Source organism: Camellia sinensis, unplaced genomic scaffold (assembly GCF_055761805.1).
Source record: "Camellia sinensis isolate YWXY unplaced genomic scaffold, ASM5576180v1 Unanchor4, whole genome shotgun sequence".
NCBI lineage: Eukaryota > Viridiplantae > Streptophyta > Magnoliopsida > Ericales > Theaceae > Camellia > Camellia sinensis.
In genome coordinates, this window is record NW_028129277.1 from 11,718,755 (window position 1) to 11,742,487 (window position 23,733).

The 23,733-nt window shown below is 30.6% G+C and overlaps 1 protein-coding gene and 2 pseudogenes across 3 annotated transcripts; 2 read left to right on the forward strand and 1 right to left on the reverse strand.

Annotated features, from left to right (window-relative positions):
• Positions 1–843: 843 nt before the first annotated feature.
• Positions 844–3,103, reverse strand: LOC145816736 (uncharacterized; annotated as a pseudogene).
• A 2,633-nt stretch (positions 3,104–5,736) lies between these two features.
• On the forward strand, positions 5,737–9,167 carry LOC145816719 (large ribosomal subunit protein uL14). Of its 3 annotated transcripts, XM_082912622.1 has the most exons (4): positions 5,737–6,000; positions 6,094–6,378; positions 8,146–8,187; positions 8,902–9,167. In XM_082912622.1, the coding sequence occupies exons 1-4, from the start codon at positions 5,988–5,990 to the stop codon at positions 8,982–8,984; spliced, it is 423 nt and encodes a 140-aa protein (XP_082768748.1). In that variant the 5' UTR covers positions 5,737–5,987; the 3' UTR covers positions 8,985–9,167. The 3 variants fall into 3 exon arrangements, with proteins under 3 accessions (XP_082768748.1, XP_082768749.1, XP_082768750.1); XM_082912623.1 differs by lacking the exon at positions 8,146–8,187 and having other exon boundaries at positions 5,844–6,000; XM_082912624.1 differs by lacking the exon at positions 8,902–9,167 and having other exon boundaries at positions 5,844–6,000; positions 6,767–8,181.
• Positions 7,263–7,400, forward strand: LOC145817108 (small nucleolar RNA snoR137; annotated as a pseudogene).
• Positions 9,168–23,733: the final 14,566 nt, after the last annotated feature.

Below are 23,733 nucleotides of genomic sequence, written 5' to 3' on the forward strand. Positions count from 1 at the left end.
AAAGAGAGCAAGAGAGAGAGAGAGAGCCTGTTTGCTTGTGAAGGACTAGGAGACTGATATACAAAAAAAACAAAAAAAGAATAATGGCAAAATTTGGGCGGCAACTTAAAATTTTCCCACTAGATTTTTATATGCAATTTGCCAACTAAAAGAAGTTTTAGTCACTATTTATGACACCGTTTTTACCGACTAAACTGCTTAGTCAGAAAATGTTAATATATGATGATTAAAATCATTCAATAGCCAAAACATGAACTAATGCTGACCAAATTAAATTTTAGTCGGCAAAAAGTAATATTCCCCGACTAAAAATATTTAGTAGCCTAAAACCTAAATTAACGCCGACCAAACTTTAGTCGGTATTTGCCAAAATTTAGTTCAATATCACAAAAACGCGTAGTTTTATTATCTACAACCAAAATATTTTAGTTGCTAAAAAGTTTTTCATTCCCACTTTTTTTTTTGTCTTCCCTCTTCAACTTTTGCCGATCAAATTTCTATTTTTGTCACAAAAAAATTATATTTTGGCAACTAAAAAATATTGGTTGGCAAAACTCCAAACCTTTGCCGACCAAATTTTTATTTAGTCACCAAATGAAAATTTTTTGCGATTAAATAAAATTTATTCGCCAAAATTGGTTGGGAAAAATATAATTTCCTGTAGTATCCCATGAAATGAGGTCGGCTACGTGAATCTTTATTCTCTATTCGACTCTATCAAAAGGCTATTTGTTTACAACAACAAATTCACAATGTGCAATAAGGTGAGTTATACATCCGAATTACATACTAAAAGCAAGCTTAAGGTGAGTAATAAATCTGAATTACGTACTGAAGGTGACTTTATGAAATAAGTGCCTGTACATTTTTATCTACCGATGACAAAGATGCCTTGTTGTGAGGTTAAAAGAGGAATTCATGCTCACAATCGGAAGGCATGGCAGGTCGAATGCTGCTTGGATTCAGTGGAAAAAGAATGTTGTAGTAACCATCCATAATTGCTCCGAAATTGCAAGTTGCTGCAACCTTTGGAATCTGTTCAGGAAACGAATGTTACAGGGTTAGAAGTAATGAAATTTCAACATATGTGAGACATTTGAAGATTATAATATCTAACAGCTGCATTGCCAAAGAGCTTATTTTCCTAAATGGATGCTCATGCATGGGCATATAAACATATGCCAGTTTTACTACTATGGATTATCAACAACTATGAATCATTAACTACTACATTTTCTGCTTGCTTTTTGTTTGAACTAAGAAAGTACGAGATCTTATTCAGTTAGATAATCCTGTTGAAGGATTAATATTACACACATACTAGAAGGTTGAGATAAAACAATCATAGAGTATCAATGAAAGCAATGTGATATTCTCTTTCTCCCCGTCCCTCCCTCTGTTAGGCTGGTTCTAAACTTCGATATTAATATGTAGATGAAGCAATTAAAGAAGGTTTTATCCTGTTGCTCGATAAATGGAATAACTCATATGCTCAATTATGTGTATATTAGCACTTTGCAAGGAGTTCATTCACAAAAAAACATGGTCTCCATGTCAAATAAAACAGTGAACAGTAGACCGATCTGGCATAGATGATGAAAGGATGATTGTTGAAATCACCAAAATTCATGTACATCATCACCAACTTGTTCTCTCCCCCAGATAGTCAAATATGACAAATCTAATAAAACCCTTTATTTATCAAGAAAAGAGAAAATAAAAAGCCTCTTCCAATCAGCCTTTCGATCTTAATTAGATTTGCTGTTTCTACTCCTCAATGATTCTCAAGAACATTGAAATGGGTAAGTTGTAGATTGCAAGCTAGCATAATAACCCTAAATATCAGATATTCTACACCATTAGCCTACTTAAGAATATAACAGTTACAACATGAGTTAGTACCTGATGGATATCGCGCATATACGTATGAAGGTTTGGATATTCAATTAGCTTCCTCTTTGTGCATTTGAACAAAACATTATACACAAGATCAAACCTAATCAAAGTTGTAAACAAACATATATTTGCTAGGGTCAACACATCACCACATAAATACCTAAAACTACCCAAGTGATCATCTACCATGTCCAATGTACTAAACAACTCATTCACTATTGAATCATACGCTTGTTGACTCTGAGCAAATCTACACTTGCACAATGCAACCACCATACAACCACAATTCAATATGATTTGTACACAAAATTTCAACAATCCTTTGGTATCATACAATCATAAATCCAATATATATTTGCACAAGCAGTTTCAATAATTCTTTGAAGTCCAACGTTGAATCATATGCAATATACCTATAGACACCATTGTTAACATTAGAGTATATGATCTGATTCCAATCCTTAATCTTTTTCTTCAACGATGGCGGTGAAAGATCCAAATCAGGATTCTTCGCCAACCGATTCAAACCCAAATTAAACAATTCAATTATGTCATAACTCTTATTGCACACAACCTCCTTCCTTTCCACATCCAAAAGCATCGAAACAGTGGACCGACTATTATATCCCCCTCTCCGAAGCCTATAAACTTGCCTTAGGGTTTTACGCCCATTCGCATTCTCCAAACCGGGGACAACCCTATCCCCATCTGGGATATCCCTATGCTGGAACTCCCATGACCCGCCCAGTTCCGGCGAGGTGACCGAGACCGACACGGCATCTTCGAGGCCTTTGAGGGTCCGAACGATCAAAGTCCGGTGGGCCTAGGGGCAGGGTAGGCCCACGTAGAGATAAAGAATGCCTGGTTTTTTGTGGGAAAATTGTGTGGAGCGAAATTGGGAGGTGGATCGGGTGTAACGGTCGATCGGGTTGGAGGGGGCAAGTTGGGACATCACGAGGTGCCATGCGGCGGACCAGGTGGAACGGACAATGGAAATGAGGAGTTGGGGTGGAAGAGACTGACCCCATAGAAGTCTGGTGAGGGTTGTGTGGAGGTTAGGGTTCGGGGGTTATTGTTGGTTCAGTGACATTCTAAGGCTGACGTGGCGTGTTTTGGAGTTGGTTTTGGTGGTGGTGAGCTTCGTCGTCGTCGTCTTTGTTGGGATGGGTAGGGCTGAGGTCAGCAGCAAAGTGCAGTTGTAGGACATCGTCTCTGGTTATCGATTTACACAGTCATACCATTGATCTCAAAAGTGATGGAAGGGTACTTTTGTTTTTGCACTTTAAGGCCTCGGCTTTGCTAAATAAAATGAAATCCAAACCTAATCTTAAAAAAAAATTTATAAATTCAAAATTTATTTCTTTAGGGCTAGTTTGATAATGAACTATTTTAATTATTATTTTTTTATTTTTATAAAAACATATGTAAAAAAGCAAAGAGAATAATGTGAAAACTTATAATGACTTTTTAGCCACTCCCCAAACAAAGTTTATTTATTTAGGGCTCGTTTGATAGTTTACTATTTTAGTTACTTTTTTGATTTTTATAAAAAAAAAAAAGTAAAAAAGTAAAAAGAATAATGTAAAAACTTGTAATGAGTTTTCATTCACTTCCCAAATAAGGTCTTAATCCAATGTAGTAGAAATTACAATTAAAGTTTGGCAAGTCCATAAAAAATCAAAAAGTCAAAAAGTTACTCAAAAAGTTAAAAAGTTAACATTATTCACCAAAAGTCAACAATTACGGCTGCACAACTCCCAATCCTAATTTTCTCTTACAAACCAATTTTTATAATTTTTTATTACACATTTTTCCATAGAAAGTCAAAAAGTTAACCCAAACATCTATATTTTCTTACTCAATTTTTTAGTCCAAAAAGATAAAAAGTGTACTTATTTAGGACGCCCAAACAACATGTGGCAGTTTCACAAAATAATTATAAGTTCATAATTTTTTTAAAATTTTAGTTATTAATATTTATAAATTTTATCACTAATTTAAAATTTTTATAAGGCACACACTCTATTCCCCTTACAATATACATGGGCTGTTATTTATTAATTTTATTTTAAAGAGTGTTAAAATAAATGGGTAAATTACACTAACACTCCCTGAGATTTATAATTATTACCGTTCATCCTTCACCTTTTGGAAATTACATCTCTCCCCTTGAGGTTTAAAGTTTCATTACAAATTTCCCCCCTTAACAATTTAATTTTTTTAAATACCAATTTTGCCCTCATTAGGTAAATTACATTGGCACTCCTCACATTTTAGAAATTACAATCCTCTCCCTAAGGTTTAAAGTAGCATTACTAATTGCCCCCTCAGTTAGTATTAGTTGAAAAAAAAAATTAATTGGAAAAAAAATTTATTAGTAAAATTTTTAAATTTTTGTTTAAAAACTAACATAAACTCATTTTTTGAATTTATGTTTTTTTCTCAAATTTACAAACAGAGACAACTATTTATAAATCAAAAAAATTATCAAATTAGTTTTTATGACAGTTTTTTAAATTTTTGTAAATATAAATTGAAAACTGAAAATGAAATGGTTACCAAATAGGCTTCAGATGGTAAAAATATCGTAAAATTAACAAATAATTAAATAAGTTACTAACGTAAGAAATGACTTATCAAAAGATTCTTAAGCTATAAATGGTTTGATTTTTAGATTTTTTTTTAAAATTAAAAATTAATTTGGTTAAGAAATAAAAAATAAAAAATAATTATCATTTAAGGATAAAAAATAATTATTATTTTAAATTTTGTTCATGTTATATATATACGCATTGCTGTTTCAATTTAATTTGTAAAAAATTATTTCTAACCACTCGAAAGATAAAAATTATATAAAAATGATAATTATTTTTTATTTTTTATTTCTTAACCAGATTAATTTTTAATTTTTTTTTTAAAATCAAACCATACATAACCTAAGAATCTTTTGATAAGTTATTTCTTACGTTGGTAATTTATTTAATTATTTGTTAATTTTATGACATTTTTACTATCTAAAACCTATTTGGTAACCATTTTGTTTTTAGTTTTCAATTTATATTTACAAAAATTTTAAAAACTGTCATAAAAATTGTTTGATAATTTTTTTGGTTTATAAACGATTGTCTCAATTTGTAAATTTGAAGAAAAAACGTAAATTCAAAAAATGAGTTTATGTTGGTTTTTAAATAGAAATTTAAAAATTTTACTAACGAAAATTTTTTTTCAATTTATTTTTTTTCGAATAATTTTTTTCCAATTAATTTTTTTTTTCAACTAATACTAATCGAGGGGGGCAATTGGTAATGCTACTTCAAACCTTAGGGAGGTGATTGTAATTTTTAAAATGTGAGGGGTGTCAATGTAATTTACCTAGTAAGGGCAAAGTTGGTATTTAAAAAAAATAAACTGCTGAGGAGGAATCTGTAATGAAACTTTAAACTTCAGGAGGGAGATGTAATTTCCAAAAGGTAAAAGAGGAACTGTAATAAATATAAATCTCAAAGGGTGTCAGTGTAATTTACCCTAAATAAATTTAACCCTTTTTATAATCATTTCAATGTGAGTTATTAAGAAAACAAATTTGGGCATTTAACAAATGTTTGATTTTAAGTCATAAAAAACATATATTTAAACTTTTATTATAATTCAATTAAATAATGCAAGAACTGAAACTAATATTTTTAAACAAATGGACCAGACTAATTTTTATTTTTTTGGTTTCAAGCATATTTTAATTAATTTATTTATTTATTTAATTGAAGTATAATTTAAAATTTAAACAAATTAAAAATATCTATTGTCATGGGTCAAATATCCAAATCTACACTTTTTTTTAGTTACGATTGGCGGCCTATAAACGCAGATGGGCTTAATGTTTGATCTTCACTGTTCACTACTACGACACTGGTTTGGGCTTTGAGAAGCCCATATAATAGGCTAGTCAATCACAAACTAACCCCCTCAATTTAAAAACCCCAGATCAGAAAAGGTGCAAGCCATATAAATTAAAACCCTAGCGTTGCATCTCAGCTACTACGCCTTCTTGCTCTGGGGAGAGAGGGGAGGGAGAGAGAGAGAGAGAGCACAAGATGTCGAAGCGAGGTACGTCGGACTTTCGATTCTCACATTTTCTCAGTAACCAAACAGATTGATCGTTTGAATTTGTGTTGTTTCGTTTTTTGTGTGGATTTTCAGGTCGCGGTGGTTCGGCGGGGAACAAATTCAGGATGTCGTTGGGTCTTCCGGTGGCGGCGACGGTGAACTGTGCAGACAACACTGGGGCGAAGAATCTGTACATCATATCAGTGAAGTGTATCAAGGGGAGGCTGAATCGGTTGCCTTCGGCCTGCGTTGGAGACATGGTGATGGCCACCGTGAAGAAGGGGAAGCCAGATCTCAGGAAGAAGGTCATGCCCGCCGTCATCGTCCGCCAGCGCAAGCCCTGGCGCCGAAAGGACGGTGTCTTCATGTACTTCGAAGGTGATTTTTTCGTCCTTGTTTCCATTGATGGCACTTGGGTTTAGACTATTTTATATGATTTGTGTTTGAAAATGGGAATATGTATGGCTTTTGATTTATTTGTTGTTACTTTGATCACTCTAAGAAAACAATTGATACCGCGACCACAATTTCCCCTCAATCTTGAAGTTTGATATATATATATATATATATATATATATTTTTTTTTTTTTTTCATTTGAACTTTATAGCAAGTATTCTTAAACAGCTTTATTCATGCGGTTATGCTTGTAATTGTGAAATTATATATATAGTTCTGCTTGGAATTGGGTAGTTGAAGACAAGCTTGTCCCTACAGTACTCATCTCTGCCCACACAAAAAATATAACTATTCTCATTTATGAATTAGGATTCAATTTTGAGATCCTGCTCAGAAGGTGTGGTAATGCATTGGTAGCACTTGCTAATCTAAGTAGAGGTGTATGACTTTTTTCAAACTCAATCTTATTTCAAGTTGATATAATTTATTTTTATTTATTTATTTATTTATATTTTTTTTGCGATTTGATTCTGATTAATTATTTGCACCAAATTAAATGTTTCATCCATAATATAGAATTTTGTTAAGTTAATTAATATTGTAACTCATAAGTCAATACATCGACAGACTACTTAATGTCATTCTATATAGTCTCGAGTTTCATTGAAGTAAATATATTGTATATGTTTGTTTTGCTCATGTGGCCTCTCCCCCTATTTTTTGCTACTCAAGCATCCTATGAATCTTGCTTGCTTGTTTTCGGGTTAAGTTTTGATGAATCCTTGATAATGTGTTTTTAGCTTTATGAGAGGTTAAATTTTGTAGCTCGAGATTTGTACTTTGATTTTTCTTACCCTTCTTTGAGGTTGCTTTTTTGAAAGGCGAATGACCATTCTAAAAGTTGGTCAGTCATATCGGGAAGCATATATAAAGAATGTATTGCCAGTTTTAAACAGCATAATGTTCTTCTGTTGCATTGTGTTACCTGTCACCTGGTAAATTTTACTTAATGTTTTTGCAGGTGAAATTGCTAACTATTATAATCCCCCTATTCAAATCACAGTTAAATTTGGTGTTTATTTTAGAATCAGCTAAGCTGCCTTAAGAAAGTTGGTAATTATTTTATTATTAGTCTTTCTACATGCCTAATGTTTATTTCTCATACAGCGAGATTTCCAAATTAAGGGGAGAGATTATTTTTAGTGTTTGCATGTTGTGCATTTGAATCCACATTTTAGTTAATTCTTAGGTAGCTTGATTGTATTTTTTTGGGTACCAAATTACCAATAAAGTTATGCTCTTTCAATCTGATGCTGTCTAGTTTTTTGGGTTATGGATCAATTGTGTAATAAGTAACTGAATGATGTTTTCTTTTTTTGTATAATGGCTTGAAATTGATTTTGCAATTGTGTTAGATTTTTCGATATTCCTCCTGGAATCTTGGCAGTATGTGGCTTTAATTTTTTTCTTTTGTCTTTCAGTTTTTATAATTTCCAAAGTGGGGGCATGTCAAGTAATATGACATAAATTTAATCTTTATATGATCTATCATAGACTAGTATTATATTCCTTTTTGTTGCTGTTGGAAAATAATAAAACCAACCACTGTCATTTTTTATAATTGGAATGAGGTGTTGCTATCAACTTATTGCTTATTTACTTGCTTCTTTTGGGAACTCTAAATGCAAACTATTATCTTATTCAGTTCTTCTTTTGGAAATGCCATACTTATGTTTTTGTATGTGCAGATAACGCTGGTGTCATTGTGAATCCCAAAGGAGAAATGAAAGGTACTACTTACATGTGATGATGTATTTGATAGATGTGGTACATGCGGCCCTCATAAATTCCAAGTGAAAACCAAATTGGACCACTTTGTTGAAGTTATGTTGGCACATGAAATTGGCAGAAGTTATGTTGTGGCCTGTGTTAAACTGGAAATGAAGTTGTGTGTTTACCTAGATTTGATTTGTGATAGCTTTCAGGTTGCAATTTTGAATATTTGAACAGTTCCTTTTGCCTATATGGTGGAATATGCCTCTGGCTGAGATGTTCTTAATTCCTTGCTGAGTTAATGACATATTTTTGGTGCACTCAGGACTTTTGTACAATTACCTTCATTGTTATCTTAGTAATTTCAAATATTCATTCCATGCTTTTTTTGCTTGATGTTGGTATGGAATCTCCATTAACTTGATTGGTTTGTTACTTGGGTTTTGTGATTTTGGTTGGGGAACCACTTTAAAGTTATCATTGATCAAGGGAACCATTCACTTCTGATCATCTGACTTTGGACCAGGGGTTATTAAGGAACTATCTCGTTTGACCTATCATATTTTTTTCACTGTAGGTTGTTTGAATAACATCAATGATCATGAATCATGATCATGATCCTTTTACGTCAGGACATGATTAATATTGAAATTATCTTGTTTCCATGAAACCGAGCCTTCATATTTTGTGTCAGTGATTCTCATTTGGTTTTTTTGCATTGGTGTTTGTAGGTTCTGCAATAACAGGTCCAATAGGAAAGGAGTGTGCTGATCTTTGGCCGAGAATTGCTAGTGCTGCAAATGCTATTGTTTAGGAAGTTGAATAGCAAGTGATTTGGAACAATCAGTTTTGTTTGTCTAGGTGTGGTATCAGGCTTGGTTGTTTTGGGCCTGTCAGAACTAAGATGTTTTGGTTTTGAGCTTATTATGATGTGATGCTAGATTTGGCTATGGCTATTTTTGTTTGTGGTCTGAAAAGGATGAACAATTTCTTAGTATCTTTGGTTTCATTGTGCTACTTTTTTTAGTATTTTTTCGTTTTGAGTAATTATTCATTAATTTTGGAGTATTATGTGTTTTATTTTACATGGCTGATATATGTTATAGTGTCGGATTTGGTCTGTTAGCATCCTCACCCCATTGCTCCATATTAATGTGTTAAGGTGCACACCCTCATAGCTAGTAATAATTTGAAAATATTAATTATTGTTTTATACAGTAACCAATAGGGTTATTGTTAAATATTAACAATGGCCTTATTGTTTGAGTTATGAGATTGGCTTGTAATATAAATAAACTAAATTTGAATTTATTTTGAAACTTATTAAAATTTTAAGTTTAGTTTTTAATATTTGGCTGACTTTCTTTTGAAATCTTACAAATGGTGAAAATTAGATTATACTGTATTAAAAAAGTAAACATATGCATAGATAGAGTGAGCCTGTTCAGATATAACATAGACATCTAATGTGATAAGCTTTTCCTTCAAAATACTTGCGCATAAATAGATTTTATTTGAAGTCTTATTTATTGTATATTAGTTTGGGATTATTTTTTACTTATTATATATATGTGAGTCTTATTCATTCCATAATTTTATTTTATTTTTTAATTTTATTTAAATGAGTTGTATTTGATCTGTAACATGATAAAGAATACTATTATTTCTATTATGGGGGAATTATGACATTTATGTGTAAAATACAATTTTAAGGTTAATATAAGTTTTTGTTTGTTTTTATGGAAGATAATATATTTTTTTGTCTACTATTTGATTTAATCTAGTAAAATAATATAATAATAAGATGTAGTTTTTGTAAATTAGAATGATCAAATTGAGTTGAAATCAAATATTGAATAACTTCATTCAATAAAGATTAGTTTTATTAAATTGACTCGTGGAATTTTTTTTAAAAAAAATTCATATAATTTTTAGTTTATGGTGGAATATTTGACAATAACATGTTAATGTGACACGAATTAGACGCAGATCGAAAATGATACGATATAATAACACAAAATAATAAATGAGTAACACAAAATAATACATTAATTGAGTTAGTATTGAAGTAATTGTGATCCAAACCTAGAATAACACGAACATGACATGACTCCCATTCCTAATTGCTGGAAAAAAACAACAATGCTACAGGGCCTGAATTCCTCCGCCCCGAATGCCCCTAAACCACGAAACGACGTCGTTTCGTGGTTTTAATTTTTTTTTTTTTTTTTTTTCAGCAGAAGAAGGAGACGAAGACGGAGGAGGGGGAGGGGGAGGGGGAGACGAAGACGGAGGAGGGGGAGAGGGAGGGGGAGGGGGAGGAGGGGGACTGGAGGGGGCCTAAAAAATGGGCTGGAGGCGGAGGCGGGGGGCGCGGCGATCGGCGATGGCAGAGGCGGCGATCGGCGATGGCTGAGGCGACGAGCAGAGGCATGGCGAGCAGAGGCATGGCGGAGGCGACGGAGGCGGAGGCGCGGCGATCGGCGACGGATCGGAGACGGCGGCGACCCCTCTCCCTCTCCCTCTCCCTCTTTCTCTCCCTCTCCCTCTCTCTCTTCCTCTGTTTCCTCTGCGTCGAAAATGGCAGAAAAAAAGAAAAAAAAAAAAAATTCGAGCCACATTCGAGCCAAGCATTTCGGGCCCTCAAACATTTTCCGGAAAAAAATTCAGAAAAAAAATTAATAATAATAAAAGCAACTTAGGTTTTTTCATATGATTTTCTATTTTTGGATATAAATAATGTTTGAAAATCCAAAAATATATTTTTGTGTATTTATTAGTTTATAATTATAATTTTGATTTTTTCTCTTATTTTTTTGGAGATTCAGTTTTAAGTTTTTGTAAAATTTAAACCTAATCCGACTGAATAGAGCCAAATTGTAAGAAAATGCTTATCAATTAAATTAATGTTGGAGTAATTTTGATACGAATATAAATGACATGACAAGAACACCATTTACAACGACATGTAATCTAGTGAAAATTAATTTGGTGAAAAAAACATAAAAGTACTTATTAATTTTAATATATATATTTTTGTAGACATAATGTTTGAATTTTTTTTTTTAAACAATAAATCTCTTTTCATATTTTTTGTTGGCAAACAAATTTTAAAATTTTATTTTCGTTTTTTTTAAACTCTTCAGGTCGGGTCGGTCATGTTCTAAATTCCCATTCGGTTGGTTCGGGGAGGGTACTCGCACCATATCCATATGTTTTGACAAACACAGTTTAGGTTTTGCACTCTCTCTCTCTCTCTCCTTCGGCAACGGCTATCTCCATCGGCTAGATGAGTCTTTCACTGTCTCTGTCCTCTCTTCCCTCTCCTCTCTCTCTCTCTCTCTCTGTGCATAGTAATTGTTTCTCTGAGATGCGTGTGTTGGAGCTGTGAGTAATTTTCACTTTATCTCTCATGTTCTCTTCATGAGTTTAAGTTCTGTTTTTCTGATTTTTGATTTTTGCTTTTAAGAAACCCTACTTGGGATTGGTGATGATGTCTAGGTTTTTCATTTGTTAATATATTGGTACTACTTTCAATTTTGGAATGGTAGAACTGTGATTTTGGATTTTCTGGGTTATTGATTTGTGTGAATTGCTGATTTTTTAAGTAAAGTTCTTTGTCAAATGCAAAGTTTTTTCTTTTGGGATTAATGGGAGAAACGCACTTTTTTTGTGTGTGTTATTGTTTTCTAATGTTTGTTGAAAGGAAGAATGTAAAGTCATGGATTTAAGTTGTAAATTTAATGTTTTCAATTATAATTTATTTATTTATTTATTTTTTTCGATCTGGTAGTTTCACAGTTAATGCCTTGATGTCAATGAGAACATAAAAAATTTGTTACTAAGAAACTGTGCATATATTATGGTAGACAACTATAAGATATATTTTTTTAGATTTTTTTTTTTTTAAGATTTTTTTAAATTTGTGTTAAGTTTTTTGACTTTGAAGGCCAATCTAGTCTAGAAGAACCTAAAATATATATATATATATATATATATAAATATATCTAAAGATGAAAAAACTCCTAAAAAAAAAACTTATTTTATGTTTTTCTGGGTTTCTTTGAATTTTTTATTACATTTTTGATCCGTCTAGTCTAATAAATCATAGAAATTATTTTTTTTAAAAAAAATTAAAAATAAATTCACTAAAATTAAAATAAAAAAAATCAACAAAAAAAATATTATAAATGCAAATCCCAAACTCTCACTTAGTAAGGAAAGTGTCTTTATTGCCAACTACGCGAACAACTTGACATGCCAAGCCAGCTTAGAGAGTCTTCCGGATTTTAAAATTGTATTCAACTCAAAGACCTTTCTTCTAAAATAATAAGCTATTGAGTGTTTTATATTTTGTTTGGTGTGTTTTCAAATGCACAAATTCTTTTTTTTAAGTATTCTTGTATTTTTTTAGCAAGGGTAGGTTTGACTGAATTTTTTTTAATGATTTTTTTTTTTTGTTTTTTTTTTTGTCTTCAATGATTTTTTTTTTTAAAAAGGTTTTGCATTTCTAGGATCTATTCGACTAGATCAATCGAAAAAATAAAAAAATAATTAAAAAATAATTATACTTTAAGGGCTGTCATAGAAGATGAAATAAGTTTTTTTTAAACTATTTGATTTGTTGACTTATTTTCGTCTTTAGCGAAACTTTTTTTGATTTTTTTTTTATTTTGAATTTATTTATTTATTTTTCATTCACTTGCTAATACAATTTTTTCGAAGTCAATTGAATTATGTTTGACGTCTAATTTCTAAGGTAATTTGTGCATGCGCGCACACACCAAAAAAAAAAAAGGAAAGAGAAAAAAAAGATAAGGATACTAATAATTCAAACCATTTATTTAAATTTGTACGGCTCCTCTTATTTTTTCTTAACTTTCATCTGAGATATAAACAATATATTTTAAACTATTTTTATAATTTTTTATTCTTTGACACTTTATTTTTCTTTTTATAAATGATATTACTGTTTTACTTTCACTGCATAACCATTTAAGCATACATTCAAAATTCATTATTTAATAATATTATATTTAAAAACATAAAGTATTATATTTAAAATTTCAAAAATAGAAATCGTGCATAGCACGGATAAAAAACTTATTTATTAATGTATTTGTTAAAGTCTCTAGTATTACTGTTTTGTATGTTTTATATGATCGCTATCATGGATGGATGGGTTACGTGGCTGGTGTGGTGTAAAGCATTATAATTAGGGATTGACTTCTCTCTAGTTGGATACAATCAAGTCCAATCAGTGTTGTTGTGTTCACCACGAATTATACTTGATTGATAGAGTCGCATCTTTGTGTATTGACCATCCGTGAAGAAGAAAAAAATATGATTAACTCAATAATCGTAGCCATCTAATTTCATCAAAATTTTCTTTCAAAAAATGAATGACATTTTTCTTCATGAAAATGAACTTTCTTTAAAAAAAATAAAAATAAATGTTTTAATTTTAAATCATACTTGTCATCATTAAAAATAAATAAATAAACAATTCAAATTATCAAAGTAAGATCCGTGATAAATATCAAGAATTCAACTGAACCGGACTACACTTCTCTCCAACTCAGTCCCATATAATTACTAAGATCACAATTTACTAGCTTTCGCATTTTTATATGGCGTTTATTTTAAATATTTACAAATTTGACCATGGAGCAAGGATCCTCTAGAGTTTTTTTTCCCTAAAGTTTCTTAAAGTGGTACATTGTGTGGTTGAGATTTAATGACAAGTCATATCAATTTTTCAACATTAAATCTCAACCACACAATACACCACTCTAGGAAACTTTAGGAAAAAAATACTCTAGAGGATTCTTGGTGCAAAGCTGGTGCCAAATTTGACAACAAATTTGACCGTTGTCAAATTTGGCAGCTACTATAACATATCATTGGAGAAGTCATTTTTGCCCAAACTGCCATATTATGACTTTGGCAGCTGCTTTAGATTGGAGATGCTGTAAGAAATTAATATAAGAAGACATTCATCAAAATTAGAAAAAATTAGATTCCAGTAAGAATAACTTGAGTTTTTATAACAACTTGTCTATATTTTCTCTCTTCACCCTTTGCTTTTCAATTTTTCTCTCTCCTCGTTATCCGGTGGTGTGTGTGCAGGTCGTGAAACAGCTTGGAGAAACTCCGGCGTCTCTCCAAAAATCACGTTGGAGCCGTAATCGGACTTAGACTAGGGCCGCAAAAAACAAATTGACATGGAAAAATAGCCTGGGAATGAAGCTCAATTAATGAATTGTGAGAAGTATCACTTTTATGCTTATCAATATCTACAGACATATTAAACAATTTAACAACATCAAAACAGATTAATTATTTTATATGTAATCAATAATATAGAACCTGAAACAACCATACCACACCTACAATCAACTTATTAAAACAAAACACTCGCCATAAATGACTAGTGACATATTTATATATATATTCGTCGGTCTCAAGTCCAAGTGACCTTAACTCGGATCTCACCATGCTGTCCAAGTGACCTTAACTCGGATCTCACCATGCTGTCCGAAAATGTTCTTCTGAGATGTACCGGAGAGTTGAGCAGGAAACTCTGCAGTGCCCTTGGCAATCTCACCGTCGTGATCCATCAGATCCGCCCGAACTATGAGGGAGGAGTTCGATGGCACGGCCACCACAGATCTCGACAACGGGATGGGCTGCTCAGGCCTTACATCTACGTGCTCATCTGATTTCTTCCGGAAGAGCACGCTTTCATTCATGAAGTTTCCATTGCGAGCAGTAAGCAGTCCGTAAACATGGGCCGAGTTTTCCCCTTCCCCACCTCTGTTTACGAACGTAACTTCCACAGTAGCCTCAAACGCATGACTCAACACTACGTAGTTGACCGTCACCGAACCATTCTTGAGAGGAAAGTCGTCGTATAAGGGCTCATCATACTTATTGGTGGTGTTGAGGTAAGCGTTCCACCATGTCTGCTTGCTGCTGACATCAGCGTCCGGAGACAATTTGTCCTTATCCTTGAGAGCCACGTCGATGGCGATGTTGTCGTAGGCTAAGATGGATCGAGCTGGGCCAGTCAGCAAAACGGGTTGGCCCGGGCTGATGGATTCGTAATGATCTCTTGATCGGTTGTAGATGGATTGAGAACCCCGTGCGTCGGTGACTGTGATTGTGCCGTAGAGGTTCTCTCCGTCGATGTGGTTGATGCTCACCGAGAACACCTCCAGCAACGGTCGCCGGAGTTGCAGAAGAACCATTTTCGATGACGATGCAAGGAATTTAGCTGCTTTATATATCAATATATTATATGTGATATCTACCTATCAATATATTATATAAGGTAAAGAATCTTTTTCTTTGCCTCCAAGTTTTTTTGTCCAACAAGTTTCCTCTTTTCCGAGAAAACCATTTCCTTGCCTACCAAGTTTTCTCACATATGAAAACCCTTTTTCTTGTCCACCAACTTTTATCTCTTATAATTTATGATTTTTTAAAATATATGTATATTTTTCTATTTCAAAATTTAAAATTATGTGTCATGAAATATGCTAAACGATTCAACAAAATCTAAAATTTATATATATATAAAAAAAAACTCTTTCAAATGGTCACATTATCTATACTATAACTAACGTAATAATTTTTTTCAAAATGTATAAGAATGCTTCTTTCAAAACTCAATATAGTAAGTTTTTAAAATTACATTTAAAAAAATAAAATTATTTTTATTTATTTCCAAACTCACGTACTAAGTTTCTTGATTAATTTTTATTTATTATTTAAAAATAAAGTATTTACACACAAGTCTTAATTTATGAACTTATACTCTATTAAGTCTTAACTAAGATTTTTGAACTCTCAAGTCCCATTAAATATCTATATATATTATATAAGGGAAAGAATCTTTCTAATAGCAAGACTTGTGAGAGTTCTAAACCTTCGAATTAAATTTTATGATTTTTAAATAATAAAAAAACATTCTATTGGTTAAACTCTCATTTAATCATTACGATAAAACTCTAATTATTCCATAAATTATAATTTTTAAAAGGAAAGTATGCTTAACTATTTTAAAATTTAAATTTGTGTGTCACTATATATAGAAGCAATTCACTAAAATCTAATTATTTTTTATTTTTAAAAATGTCTATTAGTTAACTCTAATTTAACCATAACAATTAAATTATAATTATTCCATAAATTATGACTTTTAAAAAGAATGCATGTTCAATTATTTTAAAATTTGAATTAATATGAAAGCAATTCAGTAAAATCTAATTATAATCATAAAAAAAAAACTCTAATTATTCCATAATTTATAATTTTTAAAAATATATGTATATGTTTCTATTTCAAGATTTAAAATTATGTGTCATTAAATTTGCTAAACGATTCAACAAAATCTAAAATTCATAAAAATAAATAAATAAAAAACCTTTCAAATGGTCACGTTAACTATGCTATAACTAACATAGGAATCTTTTTCAAAATGTATAATAACGCTCCTTTCAAAATTTCATTTAAAAAAATAAAATTATTTTTATTTTTATTTATTTCCAAACTCACATACTAAGTTTCTTCATTAATTTTTATTTATTATTTAAAAATGAAGTATTTACACACAAGTTATGAACTTATACTCCATTAAGTCTTAATTAGGCTTGGTTTGGGAAGTGGGTTGGCTTTTTGACTTTTTGACTTTTTTGGCTATTTTAGCCTGGGCTAAAAAGCTTGGTTTGGGAAGAGCTTTTTGGCTTTTTGACTTTTTTGGCTTTTTTTGTGAGAGAAGAGTGAAATGATTATGAGTTGGATGTGATGTTTTGTTTGTTGTGGCTAAAATAGCCTATTTTGTTTTTTGTGGCTGAAATAGCCAAAAAAAGTCTCAAATCTTGCTTCCCAAACGATGCCTTAAGAGTTTTGGACTCTCAAGTCCCATTAAAATTTTAATAGTCAGAATTGTCCTTCAAACAATGATTGTTTATCATTTATGATTGTCTATAAATAAACATGATAATTTGACATTTATTTTTATTTTTAAAACTTTAAAACATTAACTTTTAAATTGAAAAAAAAATTAAAAAAATTATGTGCCAAAAAAAATAAAAAATAAAAAAACCTTTCAAGTCCGATTAAAATTTTAATAGTAAGGTTTTTAGTTGCCAAAAGTAAGGTTTTTAGTTGCCAAAATCTTTTCCCGACTACATATTTTGGTCGCGGGAAAACAGTCGAGGAAGGTTTTGGCGACTAAAAAAAATTTATTCGCCAAAAGTCCTATAAATGGCTACTAATGTTTTAGTAGGGAAAAATACGAGGTATTGGCGACTAAATATTTTTTAGTAGCCAAAAGTCATAAATTGGCGACTAAATATTTAGTTGCCAAAAGTTTTCAAATAAAATTAATTTTTATTTTCAGTGACTAAAACTTGTAGTCGCCCAAAGTATCATTTATTATTAGCTACTAAATATTTAGTCGCCAAAAAAAATTAATTTTCATATTTTTTTTAACTACTAAACTATTTAGTCACCTAAAGTCTCATATATTTTTTACTACTAAATTTTTAGTCGCCAAAACATCTTTGGTTTGTTTTTGGCTACTAAATTTTTAGTAGCCAACAAGTTTTTTTTTTTTTTTTTGACTACTAAATATTTAGTCACCAAAAGCTTTATTTAGTGTTATTTATTTATTTATTATTATTATTAATTTCTGCACAACCTGTATTTATTTCGTGCAACCTGCCCCTGTATATAAACAAAACAATACATATGTCTATTTCTATTTCACTTTCAACTATCAAAAAATTTGGTCTTGTAACATCAAATTCTATACAAACCAACTATAATTCAACCCAAAATAATAATTCCATACAAACAGATAATCATACAAAAATGATGTCCTCTGTATATAAAAAAGAAATACTACTAGTAATCTATACCACCAAAAAATAACTTCATCTCTGTTGGATCAGCACAAGATGTTTATTACAAGTAAGAGAGAGAGCTCAAATTGAACAGTGAATCAGGAATCTGTCCAGTAAATCTGTTGAAGCTCAAATCCCTCAAAAATTATATAAACCATGGTCAAGTAAATTCATTATATAATAATGTAAATACATTAAAAATATTTGCTTCATTATATATATATATAATTTTGCAAATAAATTATATATACTTATTGATCCCTGCAAAACAATGATTTGGTCTTGGGAAATAATTTTTTTAAATCATTATTGCTTTTCGTATTTTTTTAATTTTAATAAATGTTTTTATATTTTAATAAGTAAAAAATTGATTCCAATATGAAAAAAAATTACTAAAAAATGAAAGATAATTGTAAAAAAAAAAAAAAAAAGTTCTCGAGTTTTGATATTTTTTGTGATTTTTTTGTCTTTTGATAATTTTTTTTTCATATTTGGGTAATTTTTTTTTAGATGCACCAAATTTAGATGCATCTAAAATATTAAAAAAATAACTAAAATATGAAAAAAAAAATCATTAAAAATAAAAAAAATACGAAAAAATAATGACTTTGAAAAATTATTTTTCAAAACCAAACCAAATGCAGCCCTAGTTTGAGTTGGATTATATTTACAAAAATAACATTATCACATCATTCTTGTGAAATTTTTTTATATAAAATTAACAGAAATTCTATGTGTCCAGAAAAGACTACCAGATTTTTGTCCAAAAAATTTGTGTGGTAGAGATTGAATGGTGTATTGTGGGATCTATACATGGAGGAAATCTAGACAATATGTTAATAATTCTAAATAAAAAATTTAAGTATATAATATTTCTATGAAATTTATGTATGAATATAATTTTTTTTTCTTAATAATGAAATTCTTACCTTCTTCCAAGAAAGCAAGGCCCACGAATTGATTGAAAAAAAGTTATATAAATGATGTACACGTGAAGCTATTTTATTAAAGCATTTTCAACATACCTTTTATATCTTTAAACATAAAAGATTAATCCTCTAAAATTATTTTCCACTCATTTTTTAATATCATTTCTATTTGGGAGAATACATATTCATCCTCCAAATATAGAGAAAGTATAAAAAATAGAGGATAGCCTCTATAATACTATTCACTTTTTAAATACCAACTTTGTCATTAAGGGATTTTCCTTTCAAAATTATATACCAACCGCATCCTTTTTAGTTTCGATTAAATGTTATAAAATACAAATCAGTTTGCTTGTTTTCATTTTTCAGAAAATACTTTTCAGAAAATTCTATTTTCTTATTTTTCATATTTTTTTATTTTTATTGATTTTTTTAAATATTTTAAGCAATTTTTTTAATTTTTAGACACACCTAACATAAATACACCTAAAAAGTAAAAAAATTATAAAAAAAATCTTTTAAAAATTCACTAAATATCAAAAATACAAAAAAAAAAAAATACAATAATTCAGTACATTTTTTGTATTTTATGTATTTATTAATTTTTTAAAATATTTTTTCACAAATTTTTTACTTTTTAGATACATCTAACTAAGGTGCATCTAAAAAAGTAAAAAAAATGTTTAAAATTTAAAAAATATTTACTAAAAACAAAAGAATACAAAAACCAAAAAACTCACTTTTCAAAAAATTTAATTCAAAAAACTCAAATCAAACACACTGAATAACTTTTAATATGTACATCTAATTTTTATAAATTTAATATCATTAAAAAGACTTAAATCATACCTTTGAAATGAGTCTAATATTAAATATTTTTAACAAAAAATTGAAAATTAAACATTTTGGAGGAAAATATTTAGAAAAGAAAATGAAGATTTGTGGTTAGAGTTTGAGTCAATAGTGAGATGCTCTATATATACTTTTTGAATAAATTTTTTATTTTTACCCTCTATTTAAAAGCATTGGATTGGAGATGCTCTTAGGAGGAGGGTCTCTGTACGGATGAAAATTTGTGTCGCCCTCAATCTTGGTTGCTGTGTAAGATTTTTTTTTTTTTTTACGTGACAAGAAAATAGAAATGAGATAGTATTTGCTTTCTAGTCCTTTTTTTTTTTTTGTTTTCGGTCCAATTATATTAAATAAATAAATTTTATATGTATGTATATAATTTAATTTGTTAAAAAAAAAAAATAGTAAGAACACTAAAAAATTCCTATACATCTCATATTTGACATCTCTATTTCTCTTTTCAAATTTTTTTAACTCTCATTACTTATCAATATTTTTTTCTCTCATATACTATATTATTTATTTTTCATTAGTATAATCTTCTCCTAAATGTGACAAATTACCTTGATACTTTCCCGCCTCCTCCATCTTTGATTTTTGCACCCTGACAAAGTAAAGGATGAGGGACTACAACCGAGTCAAGAGCCTCTCCTGGCAAGCTTGTGCTTGCGTCCGTCTTTGCAGGTCTTCGGGTCTACTTTTAGGCCCAATTTTGATAATTCGAACCGTTTATATTTTATGATTTATTCAGTATATCATACTTGTAAAAAATCAAGTTGATCGGATATTAGAAAGTATGTGTTTGAAAAATTGAACTAAACACTATTTTTTAAAGAATTTAATAAACAGTTTTCCGAACATATGTTTTCTGATATCCGATCAACTTGATTTTTTACAGGTATGATATACTGAATAAATCATAAAATATGAACGGTTCGGATTATCAAAATTGGGCCTAAAAAGAGACCCGAAGGCCTGCAAGGACGAGGGACTACAACCCGGCCCTGTTGCCGTTCCTACTATTGTGGATAACGCACAACAAGGGTGTTGCTCTTTTTGGTGGGCTCCGCTTAAGAACCATTTTAGTGATTTAAACCGTTAATTTTGTAAGGTCCGTCAAGATAATTATACACGTAAACAAATAAAAGTAATCAGATATTGATAGTCACATGATCGGATCTATTTGTCTTCAAGGAAAAAAAAAATTTGAGAATTAAATATCCAACAAGAATGACATGATCATGTGACTATCGATATTCGATTAATTTACTTTGTAACATGCATGATATTCAAGACAGACCTTACAAAATGAACAAATCAAATTATTAAAATAAATTTTAAGTGGAGCCCACCAATGGGTTCAACATCCCTTGCTTTGCCTCGAAGACCCCTTCCCCATATTGATATTCTTCATCAGTCAGGCTAGTTGGATTTCAATTGTTCACACATGTAATAAAGTGACCGATCAAAAACAATTTTTTAAATTAAAATAGTGAAATCCCCCATTTTGGCCACCAAATAATAAAAATTATTTAGAAAGGACTTTTACACCTAGTGCCATTTTGGAACATGGTAAAAAGTCACGTTTTTAGACAAAATGTTCAAAAACGTGGCTGCCAAAAATGCCAGAAAAGCCATTTGGCAAGTGCCAAAAACGCAGCCGTAAAATTACAAATTAAGGCCTATGAAAAAAAAATAAAAAAAATAATAAATCTCTTATGTTGGGTAAGGGTATTTTGGTCATTTTAATTTGATTTGACACCATAAATAAATATTAAACTAAAAAACAAAAAGTCAGCTTTTTACCAACTTCCCAAATCACTTCCAAAAAAGCCAAAAAACTTGATAAAAAGCCAAAAGCCAACTTTTTACTAACTTCTCAAAACAACCAAGGACTTTGAAAATTCGAGCCAAACATGTGTTTTGTTCACATTCGGATCATACCCTGAAATACCTCCAAAACGATGTTGTTTTGGACTCCCTAGGGGCATAAATGAAAAGGGACAAAACGATGTCGTTTTGGTCCCTCCCACAAAAAAAAAAAAAAAAAAAAAAAAACCAAAATCAAAAATCAAAAATCAAAAGGATGAAGCGTATGACAAAAGCCTTCCAATTGAGCGCGAAGCAGGTTCGCGCAGCAGACAGGGGGAGAGAGAGAGAGGAGGGGGAAGAAGACGGACGCAGCGACGAAGACATCCGGCGATTGGCGATTGTAGGAGACCGACTGGCGTCGAGCAATAGCGGAAGAAAAGACGAGCGACAAAGAACCACATTGTCAGTATGTTCTTCGTTCTCAACTCTTCTTCTGCTTTTTTCTTGAATATTCACATTAATCAAAGAAATGTAATCAGATTTGATAAATGTGAATAAGAAATTTCAAAATTTTAGGGTTTATGATTTGGGGATTTGAGAAGACAAAATAATATATTTTTGGGGACTCAATCTCACAAGAATGAAAAAATCTTAAACCAAGTGTGTGTTGCTAAGATTTGTACGACTATCTCATGTGCAGTGGGTTTGGATAATAATTGTGTGGTGGAGGTGGTTTTGTAAGGGTTTTTTTTATTTTTTATTTTTAAATATCAATTGCCGGAATGCTTGTGCTGATGATGCCGGAATGCTTGTGCTGATGATTCTGGGTGCATTCATTATATATTCATACAGTCAATCAGTTTTATGTTACATGATTTGTTGTATGTAAAATGAATTAAGTTGAAACATAGAATTGTAATGTAGTAATTTTATGTGTCCCACATATAATGTAAGTAATTTAAGTATTTATTTAATTGTAATGTAGTTTTCTATGTCATCATTTTTCCTTTTAATTGTTATACATTATTATTGTTGCAGATGAACAATATGTCTATTCTAATGCCATTCATGTATTCTGCACCTACAAGCTATCGAGCATTGCTTAACAATGCAAGTGGTTATGAGTTCGGGTTACTAGATTCACATGCCTCAAATAATCCTACATGTAGTCAGGTATATGATATGTACTAGTGTAATTTAAATATATATTTTTTTTGGTTTCATATAAATTGTTAATAATGTTAAGTTTCATTTTCATATTCATTTCAGGCGCCACAGTAGCATGGGCATGATAAAACAGTTGATACATTGAAAGCACATGATCATGATGGAATTTAATGGATTAGAAATTTGTCTTTGTTTCCTTGTGAAAGTTGTTTTTGATGTATTAAGTACTCACTGTTATTTGGGATTTATTAGCGACTTCGTTCTATATTCCATGCAACCTGTAATGCATATATAAACAAAGCAATACGTATACTATCAATCACTTCACATCTGCATCCGTATATAAAATAATTTTTTTTTTGAATAACTTTAAATGTCAAAGTCCATACAAACCAACTATTGTCCAAACTAAAATAATAATTCCATTCAAAATATAGAATCATACAAAAATCAAGCCCTCCTTATACAAAAAATACATTTACTAGCATGCGAAATGGCCATTTGGCATGGTACAAAAGCCGAGGATGAAAAAAGTATTAGTTGTATACGAAAGTGTAATTTCTTCTCCATATACCAAAATGAATTATCCACAAGTCCACACAATAAGCCATCTATATAAAAAAAAAGATTGTAATAGGTTACAAAATATCAAGTGATCTAGACATAGGGAAAACTTGTAACATGCATTTAAGGTAGAACAATCTATAATTGTGTTCTTGGAAATAAAAAGCATATATATGTATCATGCAATATTTATTCCAACCAACTACACAAAAAATCTTTTCTGTAATTTCTTCGTCCTATAAATATACAAAAGCACCTATTAGAATTTGTGGATGTTATTTTCATAAAGTTGTCAGTCTTCAAACTAGAGTTGGCGAGGTTTCCCTTT

Bases quoted from the DNA above. Each gene is read 5' to 3' on its own strand.
- LOC145816719 (XM_082912622.1), top strand. The intron at 6,379-8,145 runs GTGATTTTTTCG...TTGTATGTGCAG, and splicing joins TGTCTTCATGTACTTCGAAG to ATAACGCTGGTGTCATTGTG. The intron at 8,188-8,901 runs GTACTACTTACA...TGGTGTTTGTAG, and splicing joins TCCCAAAGGAGAAATGAAAG to GTTCTGCAATAACAGGTCCA.